At 35.8% G+C, this 17,963-nt stretch overlaps 1 protein-coding gene across 2 annotated transcripts in view; it reads right to left on the reverse strand.

Annotated features, from left to right (window-relative positions):
- Window positions 1-612: 612 nt before the first annotated feature.
- Window positions 613-17,963, reverse strand: part of LOC135694021 (uncharacterized) — a 36,802-nt gene continuing 19,451 nt past the window's right edge. For both annotated transcript variants that reach the window (XM_065212652.2, XM_065212651.2), the window contains exons 18-38: window positions 15,571-15,610; window positions 15,380-15,427; window positions 14,859-14,963; window positions 14,645-14,710; window positions 14,225-14,283; window positions 12,881-12,959; window positions 12,607-12,738; window positions 12,344-12,388; window positions 11,748-11,882; window positions 11,329-11,469; window positions 10,809-10,899; window positions 10,158-10,258; window positions 9,226-9,326; window positions 8,703-8,811; window positions 7,871-8,004; window positions 7,610-7,711; window positions 6,730-6,820; window positions 5,868-6,307; window positions 4,693-4,777; window positions 2,937-3,023; window positions 613-2,632 (exon numbers count right to left, since the gene is read on the reverse strand). In XM_065212652.2, the coding sequence (XP_065068724.2) occupies window positions 2,937-3,023; window positions 4,693-4,777; window positions 5,868-6,307; window positions 6,730-6,820; window positions 7,610-7,711; window positions 7,871-8,004; window positions 8,703-8,811; window positions 9,226-9,326; window positions 10,158-10,258; window positions 10,809-10,899; window positions 11,329-11,469; window positions 11,748-11,882; window positions 12,344-12,388; window positions 12,607-12,738; window positions 12,881-12,959; window positions 14,225-14,283; window positions 14,645-14,710; window positions 14,859-14,963; window positions 15,380-15,427; window positions 15,571-15,610 (2,191 nt within the window). In that variant the 3' untranslated portion in view covers window positions 613-2,632. The remainder of the gene's footprint in view (window positions 2,633-2,936; window positions 3,024-4,692; window positions 4,778-5,867; window positions 6,308-6,729; window positions 6,821-7,609; window positions 7,712-7,870; window positions 8,005-8,702; window positions 8,812-9,225; window positions 9,327-10,157; window positions 10,259-10,808; window positions 10,900-11,328; window positions 11,470-11,747; window positions 11,883-12,343; window positions 12,389-12,606; window positions 12,739-12,880; window positions 12,960-14,224; window positions 14,284-14,644; window positions 14,711-14,858; window positions 14,964-15,379; window positions 15,428-15,570; window positions 15,611-17,963) is intronic.

Below are 17,963 nucleotides of genomic sequence, written 5' to 3' on the forward strand. Positions count from 1 at the left end.
GTATATTAGTAATTCATTTCTCATGACACTGCAGCGTGCAACTTTGCTGATGATACAAATATGTTTGTAGTTGACTGTTGTTTAGATAGAATTTAAGAACGGTTAGAAACTGATGCTCTTATTTTATCAAACATGTCTCCTGAAAATTTATGAAATGTTTTGTTGAATGGAAAGATTTCTTCTTGGGGAGCGAATTGAGGCTGATGCTCTTCAAGGATCTGTTCTTGGACCATTGCTTTTCTTTGTTTTCATAAATGTCTCGCAAACGACAAGTCAATAACAGGTCAATAACATAAAAAAACAACCGAGGTACTAAACAATGGTTTGTCAATTAACTGAAAATGGGCTTATGAATGAAAGATGAGATTTAATCCAGATTCTTTAAAGCAGGCAGAGGAGAGTTTCTCTACAAAAACTTCCAAAAAGCAACATCCTCTTCTAATTTCTAATGAAATATTAACTTGTTTCTGAAGGGAAGTCAGAAGCCGAAAAGACCGACGAGGTTACTGATATGGCAGGGATTTAGGCAGTAGCATTAACCAAGATAACATAGGACCTTGGAGAATTTCATAGAAAATTGAAGGGGCTGCGTAGCCAAAAAACCGTAACATGTTGCAACACCAGCTTTCCTTTAAATTAAACAATTCTTCAGTCTCACAACTAATTACGGGATTCCATTTTGTATTTTGTGATAATATAGGTTGTCCTCAAATCTTAACTTTCTGAAAGAACTGGTCTTGATCAGTGTGCTGGTAAACAACATGGTTTTCAGCTCTCAAGTATTAGTATCAACTATCAAGAATTAGCTAAAGAAGATATATATTTATATAAACTATATATCATATCTTAAAACATACGAGTAGTATAAAACATTAAAAACAATACAATGACATTTACGAATACAAAACTCGAATTTACACTGCTACATTTGTATTTTATAATAGAGGACCCGACTAAATAAGAGTTTTCAACCCAGAAAAACTTTAAGCCCGGTTTATCAAGGTGAACCGCTATGTTGAACAATTTTGTCAACGCTTTGTAAAATCAAGCTTCAATTACGGGAGAAAAATTCAACACGTTCACTCGTAATTTCTCGCGCAACTGCAACTTGCTGTAAAATAGCAGCATGAAAAAGCTGAAAATGCGTGCTTTGACGATTTCAGTGGAAACATAGTTACATCAAATTCACGTTCAGCTGGGATTTAGAAAAGGGATGTCAATTTTCCACACAGAAGATTAAAGTAATTTAAATTGAAAGATTAAGAAGAGGGTCTACGCCATTATCCCTTTTAGAAAATACACGCCAAACCTAAACAACACAGAGTGCACTAAAGTTTTGGTTTAACGGGTACCTACGATCTAGAGACGCTCCGACGCCCCTGCACTAGTTATCCAATTGACCTGTCCTAAAATCTGCTCTTCAAGATAAAAAAATCACCTCCGTTTAATTTTTCCCGGACTGAAAAAGTCTTACATAATCAGGCTCTGAGGGTATCTAGTTTTGCTATCTAGTAATAGCTTCTGTAGTTATTTAAAATTTCATGAGAATGAAACAAACCATATAAGCAACTAAACTGGTTTTTTTGCTTACAGAGGAATAAAATTACCCAAATGCCCAAAAATTTGTATCATGGAAGGAAGCGCAAGGACGCCAAAACATTACCTTAACTGTGCAACTGTCTAGAATGGAAATTTTTAAACTTATTTCTAAGCCAAATTACATATTGCATAACATAAAACTACATTAGTCGGTATATATTTTCTTCTCAGCTACATTAATAAAAATTAGGATTATATTTGCTTAATTACTAACGGGCCAAGCACTACGGAAACATCGTCGAAAAAGGCTATAATTTCAATAAAGCAATGAATTTTGAAAACACTGCAGGAATATCACTTTCTTTTAGATTAGTGCTTGAATAAAAGAAACTGTGAAAGGAAAGGCTTAATAAGACCATTAGATAGAGGCAGAGTTGAGCTACGAATAAGCCACCAAATGCAAGGGACTATAAGGCAAAAACACCTGTCTGTTGATCGCACTGGGCACGCAGCCATTTGCCAAAATCTCAAGCCGTTTAATTTTGTATTTTCAATCACTTAATACAGATATCCTAAGGACAGGGGAAACGAATTCAGAGAATCGTTTGGACTCAATTGTAGTCTCTTTCCAATTAGCTGAATTTCCAAAAGAATTTTAGGTAGCGAGGGCTCTATAGCGGCAATAAGGGGCTTTAGTTAACAAACTTGAGCATGTTGTTGCAAGGCCGAAGCCCAAATTGAAATAATGAAAGGTGAAGTATTTCCTCTAGTAAAAGCCGAGTCTCAAATAAACGCCTCCCTCTTGCAAACGCCATACATTGAATTAATTAAAAGTTGAATAAACGCGTCTATTGGAAAAAATATTGCTTAAGTAGATTTTATATATTTCTAATTTCATACAACGGAACAAATGAGTACCTACATAGTACTTAAAAGTGCTCAGGTGAATTCAACAATTCAAGTGCTCAAAATTATGTAATGTGCAGCAAAGCCATTACAGTCCATGAATGCTTGCTGGTATGATCCAAAGAAGCAGTCACATAGGAAGTAAAAACTGGCAGCAAGTCCCAACCAAGACAAATCGTTACTAAGGCTGTAAAATAATGACAATTCGAACATTAAGTTGTTTAGAATATTCTGTCAAATCAACGCAAAAGGTTGTTCACCAAAGCAATTTTGAGCGTTGGTTGCAAAAATGGACTCAAACTTAGTACATTAACTTTTGTGAGCATCGGGAAGGGAACTCATCTAAACAAAAATGGTATATATCAAATGTCTTTTCATATTCAAAGTAAAATGCTTCCTTGATGGCACAAGTATAGCCAACCATAGAGAGGTAAAATGTAGTTTATTGGGTTATTGGAATGCATAACAAGAACTGAAGGAACGGGACAAACCTAGCTCTTTAATTTCTTTAAACTGGTGTACTCTGATTCCTTAGCGCTGCCATATGTTACTGTCTGTGCATACCACATTTCTTTTCCCTGCATAAACAAGATAAAAAGCTATTTCGCATAATCAGACAAATCGCAATGTCATGAGAGCATCTAAGACCAACGAAAATTTGAGCAAGACATCTTAAGCAACGAGGATAGGGAGCCACTAGAGTTTTACTAGATTTTGCACAATTATCAAATAACAAATAACAACAACAAAATCTGCAGTCCTTTGTGTAAAAAGGTAAAGTGTGCTCAGTAGTTTAATACAGTGGCGGACACTTGGTCAAATATTTGGGGGGAGGAGGGGGGGAGCCTGTTTATTTAAATGATGACGTCAATTTTCCCCATTGTTTTAGAACAAAAGACCATTGTATTGGGGGGCGGCCGAGCTCCTCGCCCCCCCAGGTGTCCATCACTGGTTTGATATGGGCGTTCTCTGGTGTGTTGATAAATGTAAAGTTTTTTAATTTAAAAAAAGGTAACTGAAATTTAACATAAAATTTTGCTTGCAACGTCTATTGAAAAATGAGGGCGATAGCAGGAACGTTGGCACACCCGCCACTATACGTAAAATGCGCAGATACAGAGGCTCGTGAATTGTAAATATACACGCAATATTTTTTAAACGCTTTATAAAATGCCTTAATACTGAGGAATGTCACTAAGGTTACGTAACAGGGCCGACCAACGAAACTAAAAGTTGTTAAAGCAAAAAGCTTCAGGTTTCGGGTATCGCAAATCATCGAATCTCTACTCTTCTCTTTATCACAAGGGTGTTGAAGATTTTCCTCTAACATAGCGCCAAAACATGTTTTTACTAAACAATTTCAGGTTCAGAAGATTCGGAAATAAGAAGCAAAAGAAACTGGATAAACAACTGTGCTTACCTACATCTTGAGGAAAATAAGCAAAGTAAGATTAATGTTAAAAGGTAATAACTTTTTTTTATTTGAAATGCATCTGATTTTAATAAGAAAATTGTAGAAAAATAACAACAGAAGAAATACTTCAAAAAATAAAATAAAATAAACTCTCGTCCCTGTGGAAAGTAAGGAACATACTCCCGCAATCGAAACTGGATCAGGTCTTTAAGGTACTGCTTGAGAGTCACTTGAGATACAGTGATGAGCTATGGGGCAAATTGTCAAACACAAAGCTCGATCATCTTCAGAGTTTACAAAACAGAGCGCGCACGCTAATAGAAGGCTCAAGATTAAAGGACGGGTGGAGCTGCAATTGGCTTTCGGTCTCACATTTGATAAAATTTGACAGGGCAGTAATGATCTACAAAATAATAAATGGTCTCTGCCCAGAAAATTTGTAAGGAAGACTTGTCACAAGATCCAAAATATCTAACTAACTATTCAACAAGAAATTGCCTTCACCTAGACATCCCAAGGCAAAACCTAGAATTCTCCAAAAAGAGTTTTTTCTATTGTGGTGCACAGGCGTTGAACAAAATCCCATTACAAATAAGAATGAGCTCCACGATTACCACGTTCAAAAATAAATTAAAGGAATTCTTGCAAAATTAGCATCCTTTCCCGAAGCACGATCCCTAGGAAGACCAGCATTATATGTAAATTAATCTTTACTTTTTAGCTGATAGGGTTTCTGTGTATAAATATCATAAATAATAAAAAAATAATAATAATAATTGAACGTATTGTCCCGGAAAGGAAAACTGAGGTTAAAGATAAGCTCTTTTATGTACCTGACGACGTTCGCAAGACCACAGAACGGTTGACATTTCATCGTTGATTGCTCCGACGCAGCTCAATATCTGCTTATAATCATTTCTGGAATAAAAAGGATACTATAGGTCAGCCATTCATAACATTCGGCCCGCGGGCCATCGCTGGCCCACACCATGATTTCATCCGCCCCGCCGAATGCTTTTACCTCGAAAATATTTTTTGTTAACACTTTCAAAATTTGGAACTCGATTTATCTTTGTTTTTATTCTGTCTGCTCTTATATCTTCTTTTTCACTGCAGTAAATTTTGATATGCATTCCGTAAATATGCTATATTTAATTATATCATCGTTTTATATTGTTTCATTAACTGTTTTTTATTTATTTCTTATCTCCATCTTTTACGCTGCTATGCTAAGATTATTCTAAAACCTTGTAAAATCATCCCTTTTACATGTCAACCTATAAACAGATAAAACTATGAAACCTAATAATAAAAAACCTTAAAAATACTTTCTTGGATTTTCCCCCGTTAACTTCTGCTTGAGGTGCAGCTTCTGGCCACTTTTAGCTTATTAAGATCTAAAAAATTTTCTTGCCGCCAACCATGGTAGCAGACTTTACGAAATTCATCCGCAAGCATAATATTTTAGCCTTTCTTTAAAATACACTATATAGTCCCTTGTCCTGACATCAGCGCGCTTCATGTCGACCTACCAAGAGACTAACAAAGATTAACGTTCTAGCCTAAAAATAGCACAGAAACGATCTTCTTCTGACTCAACCTGGTACAAAAACATAAAGTTACAAACTTTTGTGAAAAACTATTTTTGGGGTCTATGTATTATGCTAGAGGTAAGATAAGCAGGCACAAAATACACAGTCTATCTTATCCCTAACTTAGCCTGGTAAATTTAATTTTGAGCAGCTTTTCAACACGAGGTATGTAAAAGTTGAAAACACAGGGGCTTCCGGAGAAGATCTGCATGATTTTAGAACCCCTGCTTTAGGAGATTTTCAGGTTTTTAAAACCAATAACCAATGTTAACGTTGTTTTAGAAACGTGTGGAGATTTAGAAAACCATTTGGGAATAAATATTTTGATTGGTTTACCATATTTCAATTCTATTGGGTATTAACATTTAAAGAAAGCAATTGTTGTGCGTTCAAGGGGTTTCTGTTTGCTTACTTACCGTACACAAACCAAACAACGAACAGCATCTTCAGAGACCCGCTGCAACTGCTTCAAAACAATGTGAAATTTATCACAAGCATCCAACTGATCACTCGATCCTGACAAGCGAGAAACGAAGACAAATCCTGAATCACCAAGACTGAACGAAGAAGCACTGTTTATACTTTTCTTCACAAGAGTGACATGACAACATGGCGGAGCGGCTTCTGCAATGGCCATCGGCTGGCTAATAGCTCTTTCTCTCGCTTCATCCTCTTCAAAATCTTCTACCAGCTTGGTTTCGACCAAATCAGAAATAGGGCCATCAGAAGATTCAGCAAGTGGCTTTGGGCCTTTCTTCACCTCGAATATCAAAAATCGTCCGTTGCCGAGTCCAACCCAAACCTCGTTTTTCCGCGGTAAAACCGCAGTGATTCTCGTGCTACTTAGATGTGAAATCTAGAATTGAAACAAAAATCAATGTATACTGCGCTACATATTTTGTCGAAATTTTCGAATCTTAGCAAATGTTAATGGGCAAACATTAAAATCAACGAAAAAGATGCAAGAAGCTATACTAGGTAAAAACTAAGAAAAATAGAGTAATTTGCAAAACCCTAGCATGAAAAATGAAAGAGCAGGAATATGTAGCTTGTGTAAGAGAATTCACAAGGACCTTACAGCTTCATGCACAAAATTCAATAAACAGTAAAACAAAGAGGTATCGTTATAAATACATTATTATTGAAGTTATATATTTCAGAGAACAAACTTATTTTCCCATCATTTCAATTTCAAAAGCGTCAGGAGGAAAAATCTGCATTACGTAATGCTACTTGAAAACGTAACTTGTTTGACATAAGCTCTTCAATTCATTGTACCTTTTCTGATGCTAACCCACTTTCATCCATAACGTCAGTTGTCATAATACACATAAATGTTTTCTTGTCAAACAGCTGTAAAACTGATGACCTACAAAATTTACCAAACATCTTGTTAGAAGGTTTTTCTTAAAATGCGTAAAGTGTTGGCGAAGTTGAAGCCATTCAAAATCATTTGAATACTTAACTTCACCTCTGAGGCAATTATGAGTCAGAGACTCTAAAGATAAATGATATATTTTCTTGTAAAGTTATCTGATCTATTTCAGCTAAAATTACGTGGTTTTGTTAACGGCTGTGTTAATAAGACGTTTTCTTCGGTGTGGCAAGCTGTTTCTTATAGAATGTCTCGTGCATATTGAAATGAATGATGCGATGGCGTGCTTACGCAAGGCATGGCTTTGGGCTTAGATTTGAAAACGTTGGTAAAGCAGCGACATACATTTTCACTAGACACGCATCGGTCGGGTAACTCGCTTACAAAAATACAATACAACAAGGATACTTTCGGGGAATGGAATTTAATAACAGTCTTGTGACAATTCACCATTATACCAAAGTCTATGAAAAAAAGATACCAGGATAGACTCACAGGGAGTGTAAATATATGCCAGTCGAGACAACCAGGAAGGTTTTGCATGTTTGTGTGCACAAAATTATCTTTTTTGAAGAGGCCTTGATCACAAATATAAAGTGTCACTGAACTGAAAACATGCAGGAAGAGATTCTTCTTTCTCGTCCCGCAATATTCCGACATATAGCTACTTCTAACAAATTTGTGCAATTATCTATGCATTAGCGATCGAGTCTAGGGTGACCACATGACATATAGGGTGGCAAATATGAAGGAAAGTTCTGAAAATACTAAAGCCTTGCTTACCCTCGCACCGAACACCACACCCCGATGTCACTGTCAATCAGTTTTGCAATGCTATGGCGTAAGTTTGGGCACACCTGAATCGACTCAACTTCATCGAGTGTACTGAAAAAGTATTTGATCATTAAAAATTGGAAAAAAGTCTGAAAAAGGATAAACATGAGGGTAGATTGCAAGATTACACTGCTGATATCGAGCCACGAAAGGCGTAAATAGAATGACAAGAAATAGCTTGGTAAAAATTGGCAACTGGCACAGACTTACTTAATATCAAGGATGACAATATTATTACCACAGCCACACCAAAAATAGCTGCCACAAATGCATCCACAGACAACTGGGGCACTGCCAATATGCATGTATACAGGCTTACTTGGCTGGGCAACCTCGCCATCTTGCTGGTAAGATACAAATGCAAATGATCAGTTATCTTCCTTATTTTGACTCACGTAAGCATGTATGGATGTCAATTACGAAAAAGCTTTTGGAGAGAAAGGGGACTTTGCAAAAAAGATGGTTGGCAGTTTTGCTTTTGAGTTTAAATTTGCTGCAGACGTCGAGAGAACCATACAGAATCTCCTGTGTTTTATTGCTGCATGCATGAAATTTGAAAATTGCTGGTCATTGAATGCTATCGAGGGCATCACCGCCTTATTACTTGTTTTCGCAAGAGTCAACGGAACAAACGAAAAAATACATTGAAATAATGAAAAGACAAAAAAAGATCCAATATAAGGATTGAAGATATCACTAAGACAATACCAAGTTAACAAGTTTTTATTATACTCAAAATTTAAATCATACTTTATATTAGGATTGAAATATAACAATTAAAAATAGGCTTAAACTGAAGTGGTCTGAACATAACAATCTCTCAGTGGTCAGAGCATTACAATCGCCGAAAATTTTAGCAATTCATTCCAGAACTTCTGACTTTTAGCAAATTGCGATCTTAAAAGGAATGGGGGTGAGTTACGCAAAGTGGTATGTCAAAAAATTATAGAATTTTTGAAAGTAAAATTCCTTAAAAATGCTATCGAATTAAACTGCATAACATGACAGCGAAAATCATTCGAATGTAAACGTAATAGAATACCTGTGCTACAGCAATAGATCCACTTGCCAAAGTTGAGAAAATAACGCCAGATTCGTCACATGAAATGCTCGATACAGAATCATCTACAGGCAGGGACCATATTTCTTTCCTATATAAATATTTAAGAAAGAATTGCAACAGTACCAGGGTTAAAAAAATGAGAAAAAGTAGACGTGGATGCTAGAGATAGTCTCAATAAAACTAAATCTGCGCTTTGCCAAAGAAAGATAAACCAACCCCGTTTTAGGAACATTCCAAAGAAAAATTACTTTGAAAATAGCTGTCAATTTTCACTACCAAGCTTTCCCTAACATTTTTCACCTGCTTTTATTCGTTTCCTTTTGAAACTGCAATAAATGTCCTGAAGTCATATGGTAAAATGACACAAGTTCTACTTTTTTGTTGTTCGATGTTGATCTTGGAGTCGCAACACAGCATAGTCCAATGTACATCTTACAAAATATCAAAACTTAAAACCAAAACACACGATCAATTTATTGAAAAAATATGGATGCTTCCTTACCTAGTTTCAATGTCGAAGCCATGAAGTGAAGCATCTGCAGTGCCAACAATCATCGTGTTTGAAAATTTCGATCGCGTCAAACAAAGGCATCTTGATTTGATCTAAAGAACGAAACAAAACCGATGCAATCAGCTAAAAAGGAAGCCTGTTATAATGGAACGACGTCCAGGTATCTTGCTTTTAAAGCTTAGTCCTTTAAAATAACTGAAAGGATGGTAGACTAGAACAATTCCCAAACGTAGAAATGCATACGAATATAACAGACAATTTCCGTAGAAGGTGATGGGCTTAAAAAACGCAGTTTTATTATTTTATGTCAATAAAATGTAATAAAAAAGGAAGGGGGTCAGAACATTTTTATATCTAGCGGGGCGTCGATCTGCCATTTAACATAAATTCACGTTTTGGGTGGGGCCTAAACTTGCTAAAAGGAAACGAGTAAAGAGTTGGCAGGTGGTTTTGTTTATGTTGATTTCAGGATGTCACTTGAGGGGGCCATCAGAACGTCACTTGAAAAAATAGCCAACAACCAAATGCTTGAAAAAGTGCATTAGATTTAAAAGCAGAGCGGATAAAAGAGCTAGCAAAAATATCATTTAAGGTAGTTGGTACCAATGGTATTTTCTTGTTAGCCACCCAAAAAAGTCGGTAATCAGTTGCTTGAAACCACTAAAATATCTTAAAAACTGGAAGCTTCTCTATTCCGAACTAACACTTCTTTTTAAACCACATTCCAAATAATAAATATATTGTTATAATTGCTTTTGTGCTAATATTGAAAATTTCCAGAAAAATGTCAGTTTGTTGGCTTACGAAAAGAAATAGCAATAACTGATAATGTATAAAAATTATAAGCTTATCGAATGGAAATACAAAAATAGGTATGAAACGATAATAGAAGAAGGCATAAATAACAGAAACAGAAGACCCACATCTCCTTTAATCGCATCCAGTGACCTGTCCACAGTATCAAGAACGAACAACTTTCCGACATTGTGCGTAGAACAGCAAAGCCAAACCTTGTTCGCATTGGCTAAAATGAATAACCAATCCAATAAAGAGAAAACAAGAGAAAAGAGCCAAGACGGAATTTCAAATTCCTGTCCTACGTACCCGGCGGGGTTCTATGTCTTAGCTCTGCTACTAGTCCCCATTTGGTTTATCACGGTACTAATATCCATTTTTTTGTTCATTTTCATTTACTGTATAGTTATGTTATCTTAAACTGTACGCGGAATTTTAGTTACATGAAACATACCTATGTCTTATGTAGTCCTCATTTCAGGTGATATCAAAGGCGAAGAAAAACTTTAAATGTTCTTGGTTTATGAATTTAAACGTAGCTAACAGAAAGTATCTATTTAATTGATTTACGTACGAAGACTCCAAAAGCATCGGCTTGATATTTAGCAGTAGATTGATGTGTTTGAAAAACTTTCAACAATAATCATATCAAGGAAAGGCTCATAACAAAAAAGGAATGGACAATTTTCTACAAGGACTAAAGAAAGTTTAATGATCATCGCAAATGATCCGATAACATTTCACATGCATTCACGCAGAGATGAATGAAGATCCAATACCTTCCGTAGCACTGCATTCAATCATGAAATCTTGAGGTATGTTATCCAATGCTTCGCCAAGATTGATATTAATCGCCTTCGGTTGTGTGCGCTGCAAATAAGAAGACACATTTCTGGCTTACAGCGCACAAGGAATGTTTGAAGAAAGGCTAAAAATTTGCTTAAATGAAAATAGATGCCGAAATCATTGCATGCCGAAATTTGGGCTTGGGTATGATAATCAAGACCAAACTTCCTAAAAGTGTGAATTTATTGTGAACCTATACAGCCTGAAAGTGTTAACTTATTGATGAAGAAGACCAATGTACTGCGAAAATAACTAACAATAAATATTCTCTCGGTTTAACGAACTCCCGAAACAACGAACTATTCTCTGGTTCCCTTCAAAGTTCGTTAAATCAGGATTCCGCTGTAATTCAGAAAGCAAACAAAGCTCAACCAGTGAAACAGGAGCCATCTTTCAAAGACCAAACAGAATAAATTTGAAGTGTAAACAAGAAAAAAAGCTTTATCATGTTACCATATGGTGTCTTTTTCTTTCATACTCCTTGTCTTGCTTTTCTCTTTGCTCATGCGCTTCTTGAATCACACTGAAATGCTTTTCATACATCTTCACCAAAACTTCACTACTCGGAAATGGCTCAAAGCCTTCATAGGCAAGCTAAAGCAATGAATAAGAATAAATAACAAAGACAGAAGCAATCAGGAAAACATGATAAAAAGTTTTCATTTATATAATGATTTATTGGCATAAAGGAAATACTGTTTGCCGGTCTGTCATAAAGTGCTGCCAGATGATGGCTTTAGCGTGACACTCGGAGTGCAGCTTAGACCTGTCCTGTTCTATACAACTAAGGAGTATTTACTCGCATAGACATAATATTCAACTGAACTCCTCGTGTCGTCATTCATATAAAGAAAAAGAATAAGGCGAGCAACCTGGGAAAGGGCCTCGACATCATGAATCTGGCGCCCAATCTTCTTAAGATACCGCATTTGTGCCAGCATGTCTGTCTTGGCGCAAATGCCACCCTCATTCAGCTTCAAAAGTGCCAGCGAGAAGCGATACAAAACCTAAAACCAGCGAATAATCATAAAACAAAATGATATGGAGACAAAGTGATTTAGTGATGACTCAACAACAAAAATAATTTCAACTGTATAAAAACAAATATTTAGGGATGCTAATTGCACGTTCAGTGTGCAAACATTTCTTGAAGTGGCACAGGTATAAATTTTCTGACTTTTGATCATTTTGTTAATGAATGTGGAAGAAAAACTTTAGGTGAATAGTTTCTCGCTAACTATCTTCATCTTTTTGCTGCACAACGTAAAGGCAAGTAAAAAAATAAACAAAATGATTCTATGAGCAAGATCTACAAAAAATTCCGAAAAAGAACACCATCCAATTTCATTATACATGAAAATGGACGTGAAGGTGGACGAGTAGAAACAGCTGTTGTTTTTTGTGCTTTTGTGTTTAAAATGTTGCAATTTCGATTATCTAACTGAAAATAGTAAAATTCCCGTCGTACCGTATGACCCTCAACAAAGAAGCAGTCCCATATCCGTTGTGCAACCTAGACGAGGAATGACAAAAATAATAAATTATACAGATTATTTCTCATTGAGTAAAATACCTTTTTAGTCAATTTATGACCGCCGAAAATTTTAAATCAAGTTTTCTTTTTGAAAGTCTTGATTATTGATACAGCTTGACAACATTATAAAAGTTGGGAAAAACTACCAAAAACTACGAATATTTCTCTTTTTCCATAGATAAAAAACCATTACTTACCTCTGGAGGAACTGAGTCAATAAACAAAGTCATAAGCCAATTGAACGTGACAGGAGAAATATCACAGCCGTTTTCTTTGGTGAACTGCATTATATTAGGCAACCTTTTCGCAGCTAGGTCTTCGAGAACTTTCTATGAACAAAATGACGACAATATCAGTCATTGTCTGAAGTTATTCGGCCTCGTTTACATACAGAAAGAGGTTTTGATTAGAAAAAGATATAAAAGTATAGACGTAAAGTAGCAGTACAGTTCAGGAAGAGAACTAAGGTACCTGGTCTGCTTGAGATCCAGTCAAATAATGGTTGTAATGCTTCTTGTTGAAATAAACCTCAGTAATAGCGACCAAAAGCCTGAAATATCAAAGGACCATACTAACTGCAAAAATCGCCAAAGGCTTGTGTTGTAAACACGGCAACTTAAGATGCGAAATTAAATATTCGGACTTGCAGTGGTAGATATACTTAATTTTAGAAAACAGAGGATAGAAATAGATATAAGCTGTAACCATTGACAAGGAGACAAGTAAACTAAACTTGCAGTCTGTCCATTGAATTCTCCATGCCAAAAATATTTTTATGCCATATCAATGTTTAAAATACCGAATAAAATTATTGGTACCAGACCCTGTTGCTACCAAAAGCTTCTTCCAAAGTGGTAGAGCATTGTTTGCTTTCTAAATTAAATGTTTTCTTTAAGGACGATCGTGGTTTTAAACTACGGCTTAACCTCAACCTGGGGCTATTTCTGCCTAACGCTATAAAGCAAAACTGGAAACTCTTGTAACCACTATGACCTTTAGGTCTTTATGGCATTAAATCCAATCAATTTCAAATATATACCATACATTGAAAAGCAGGTCTAAGTGTGTAGTCTCATTGTTTGATATTAAAGGTATGCTGATTATCTGTTCTAGCGGCACTTTCTTGGGAACAACATCCTGTTAAATAATAACATAATTATTTATACAGGGTTGCCTTTCCAGCAACAAAGGTGCTGTTATCAATAACGGCCCTGTTATAACATATATAATCTTAGAAAAAACCCAAACTTTAGAGCGGAGTTACTTGCAGTCAAAATCTTGAAATTTAAGCTTTTAAATTGTTCTCTACTTTACAATCCCTTTTACGATAAAAAAGTTATTTTTTTCATTTGTTATTTTAAAGGTAGCTGTTTAAGTTGTTAAGCTAGAGTGGCTTGAGCCACCTGTCAATCAACCATTGACCAATCAATAGGCGCATCAGTAGTATCACACCATTGATTGGCTAATTGTTGGTCGACAGATGGCTTAATCCTATTGGTCTGTTGCCTTTAATAAAATGCTGCAGAACTTTGTTTGGAAAAATATCATTTTGCAATTTTACTAAGCTCTATACACGATATTTTCGATATACACAACAGGCAAGTGCATCATGAAAATAGTCATGAATTTAAAGACTCATTGCTAACAATGAGCCATTGCGCTACGTAAGCATCCCATAATGCATTTTTAGACTGTCTAAAATCAATTTTGGTTAATCCTTAGAAAATTACTGCCATTGTTTGGACCGTCACCACGCTCGCAAAGGCCCATTGTTAGCAATGAGTCTTTAATCCCGCTTAAAAAACCAAAGCTCACCAGAAAGCATCCTCTTCAGAGAGGTTAAGTAAGCCCATCGCAACCATGAAGTTCATACCCTAGAAATTAAAAACGATTTATCAGTGATGATCACATATTAATAAACTCAGATTGTTAGTACTGCAGCTGGTATTATAAAACTAGCGTTAGCCGGTCTAGCGTTTGTGGCTTATGCGATGATGACAGCTGCATAACTATCAGCAAACAGTTATATTATTACTATCAGCAAACAGTTATATTATTACTATCAGCAAACAGTTATATTATTACTATCAGCAAACAGTTATATTATTACTATCAGCAAACATTTTAAAATCAAACGAAAATGTTGTTGCCAAGTATAACACAGGTTGGATTTGCACAAATGGGTTTCTACTTCAACAAACTGACCAAACAAACAAGCAAACCATGGCAACAAACCTGGCAATATCCAATCTCTGGATTGTGCAAAAGAAACGCTCTCAGCACTCGGAACAGCTTCTCGATCTTAGGAATAAAAAAAAGGTTGGTAAAAAAATACAAGTAAAGGTAAATAAATGAAATGTTGAACTTTCCAGAAGGTAGAAAATTGCAATTTTGGAATCGAAAGGGTCTTCTTAAGAGGCTTTCTTGAATAGCTGCATTTTGAACTTACCCCTTCTGATTCAAGCGTTTTGAAGTCGACATGTGACGGCATTGTCCGCAAAAGATCGATGCGAATTTGTTTTTCAATTGAATCATCAAATTCATTTTCAGTGTCCTAACAGAGAAGTAAAACTGTTTTGTTAGTGCAATTTACTTTCTGATTATACTGGCTTCAATACCTCTCCAGTTTTCTGTATACAAATACATCATAATGAATTTTTATGTTACAGCTCCTACTTTTCCACAGAGATTGGATGCACCCGTTTAGAGAAAATTTTATTCTGTTTCTGTTACGATCGAGGATTTGACGTTGCATGAATTTTACAGATAAAAATATTTAATCAAGGCCAATATGGCTTTTAGAAGAAAAAATACCAATTATAGTGGCACTTATAACTTAAGTAGCCCGATCACGAAAGCAGCCCGCAGATGTTGCCGAAATTGGTTACAGTGTAAACATTGAAATTTAATGGAAAGTACGATGTTGTGCCAATCTTCGTTATTGATTGATCTTATAATGCATTTTAATACCTCGATGCTTGGTACAAGTCTGCAGAGCTCCTTGTAGTGGTCTTTTCCCTACAAAAAAATACCATATATTTAATGCAACAGATTTCTTCCTACAAAAAATCACCTTTTTCAAAATAGACTATTTTTGAAGAGAATCGAAATAATTTGATAATTAAAAGATTATTACACTAAACAGTCAGGCTGTGGCCTACCTTTGCTTCCTTAACCGATTTGACTTTTCTTGATATCAACCTACAAAAATCATTTGAGTCACGTTGAAACCATATCAGGCATCTGAATGCAACGATGCATTAAATTCAAGTAGAAGTCTAAAAAACATTTTGTTGTCAAAAGGCAATGGGGCTGCCAGCTGGTAGCAAGGTGGTAGCAAGGTGGTATGATTGCCAGATTGCAGAGATTGCAAAGTTAGAATCCAAGACCAGATGACATTTTGCAAGTTTTGAAGTCAACGTTTTTGAAAACGAAAAATGAATGGGGAAACAGGCGAGCCGATGTGCTTAAAATTTTTCTCTTTTTTTATTCTTGTTCAGTAAATGGAAAAGCTATGAAGATTAAGTGTCAAGGATCCAACAAGTGGAGCTCTCTTATTCAAGAACATCAATCTTTAACCTTAATGACGCCATTTCACTCTTCCAATTATTCAGAACAAAGAAAACATACCAAATAAAGACTACTTGAATGTACACAATTTTCATTAAAAGTATTTCATAATTACGCCCAAAAATACAGACTACAAATACGTTTGCACAGAGAAGAGTCTTCAACAGTGTTCAAAAGGAAAGCCTTCATTTTTCACCCAACTGTAATATTCTAACGACTCCTGGCAAACGAAATGCTTCACTATATCAATACTGCCACTAAACATTGTGCATTCCCTCAGTTCCCCTTCGTTTGGTGTCCTATGAGCTGTTTTGTACATGAAGGCTGCACAGGTTTTTGAACGCAAACATTTATCAAAACAATGCAAGACGCTGCAAGCATGGAATTTTGCTTGCTCTTTCCCCTTGACAATATGACAGTATTTGAAGACGTTTTCAACTGCACATCCATCGATTCTACCAACAAAAGATAAAACTATTGACATCATTGCAACGGTGCGCATTATCATCTGTAGGTAGAAATCCTTTCTTCGACAAAGATGCTCAAACTCGAAGATATTTTTTCGGGCAAAAATAATCTTAGTTAGGCACGGCTTCTGTGGTATGAAGAGCCTCAACCCTGCGGCACTTCTAAAAAGTGTAATGTATTAGTAGAAACGTTGATCGCTGATGTTAAACTGGCTGCTTAAAATCTCAACTCAACGATATTTAACAAGGAAATTGAAAGCTACAGATGGGTAAACATTTGAACAGCAGCTGCCGCACAGCAGCAAAGATACAGTGCATATTCAGGCTGGATTACACTATCATCTGCAAGAATATTTTGTTCCATATGTTACATAAGATAACAGAAATAAGTGACAGTAATGTGTTTTTCCTTGTCGTTGTTACAAGTTAAACGTTGCTCCTTTCGGTTGTCAGTTTGGCATAAAGAGTTAAATCCGCGATAGTTTAAGACGTTTCGTTGTTTAAGTTTTTAATTTTGGATCCGCTTTGGTCAGCGGATAAAATACCCTCCTCCCTAGACGACAGGGACAAATAGCAGCTTGCAATTTATAAGGGATTTTATATTATGTCAACTACATAAAATGTCTAGAAATTCACAGTTAGCAAATAAAAGCAAAGTAACCAATTTGATAATAAACTAAAATCAAAGAATCATGACATCATAAAGCTGAAATTTTTAAAATCTCAATGAAAATATATATAATCGGGATACAAAAGGATATTAAAAGGATAATCGGGATACAAAAGGAATTACAATGTAGATTTATATTTTGAAGTCACTTAAGGAAATTGAATTTTTGGCACATGCAGTAAGCGATTGTAAGAATTGTGACAATGTTACACGTATAGTTTCCATCCCATATCAAATCGGTTTTACCGCAAAGGTGGCTATTTTACAGGTATATACTTCTTGTATAAATGAGAGGTTTGCGGAAATCACTGTTTCACAGGTCTGTTCGCATGAACTGTGTTTGATGCATATGTTTGATGCATATGTTTGATGCAGTTTGATGTATAGGCAGAGCTGCAAACGATTAATACAATGTGAAGAACAGGAAGGTTTTAACCCAGGGTATAGAAAAGGATTGAGTTGCAAAGAACATAGAACTCTCCAGCTATATACAACAAAGTGCAAATGGGGGCTTTTAAACATCAATCGTTTGTGCATTTCAGTCAGCATCCCCTTCATGATTCTAACATGCATACTTGTAAAACTATATTTTCAAGCAAGGACACACAGCTTGAGTTGTGGTCTTTGTACGTAATTCTCGGTGCACGCGTACGTGAAGCTAATTGATTTTATTGTTCATTTTCATATCATGAAACATCAAGATAACGAGCAATAAAGGAACTGACTATTTACGTTCTCGTTAGCATTCATTAGCAATCTTGGTTTAATTTGAGCCACGAAAAGTCCAATGCGAAAAAGGGCATATAATTTATTGCTGACTTTCTGGCACAGTCTGTACTGTATCCAC

The sequence above is a fragment of the Rhopilema esculentum genome, chromosome 11 (genome assembly GCF_057945365.1).
Source record: "Rhopilema esculentum isolate cy_ngs chromosome 11, ASM5794536v1, whole genome shotgun sequence".
Classification (NCBI taxonomy): Eukaryota; Metazoa; Cnidaria; class Scyphozoa; order Rhizostomeae; family Rhizostomatidae; genus Rhopilema; species Rhopilema esculentum.